The sequence below is a fragment of the Psammomys obesus genome, unplaced genomic scaffold (genome assembly GCF_907164565.1).
Source record: "Psammomys obesus unplaced genomic scaffold, mPsaObe1.curated_primary_1811, whole genome shotgun sequence".
NCBI lineage: Eukaryota > Metazoa > Chordata > Mammalia > Rodentia > Muridae > Psammomys > Psammomys obesus.
This window is the reverse complement of record NW_026596158.1, coordinates 2867928-2868136: the sequence shown is the minus strand read 5'-3', so window position 1 is coordinate 2868136 and position 209 is coordinate 2867928. Positions and strand designations below refer to the sequence as shown.

The following is a 209-nucleotide window of genomic DNA, read 5'->3' as shown; positions in this document are numbered from 1 at the left end:
CCAAGAGCATGGTGGGCCCCCTGACCAAGCTTCTCTGCCTCCTTCCCCCACTGACCAAAAGCATGGTGGGCCCCCTGACCAAGCTTCTGTGCCTCCTTCCCACCCTGGCCAAGAGCATGGTGGGCCCCCTGACCAAGCTTCTCTGCCTCCTTCCCACCCTGGCCAAAAGCATGGTGGGCCCCCTGACCAAGCTTCTCTGCCTCCTTCCC

General features: G+C 63.2%; 1 protein-coding gene across 1 annotated transcript in view; it reads right to left on the bottom strand.

Annotated features, from left to right (window-relative positions):
- The window catches only part of Sbsn (suprabasin), a 4348-nt gene that overhangs the window by 3170 nt on the left and 969 nt on the right, over positions 1 to 209 (bottom strand). Inside the window, exon 2 of the mRNA XM_055594670.1 lies at positions 1 to 209. This exon is cut by the window's left edge and continues 742 nt beyond it; it is cut by the window's right edge and continues 7 nt beyond it. Coding sequence (XP_055450645.1) covers positions 1 to 209 — 209 coding nt within the window.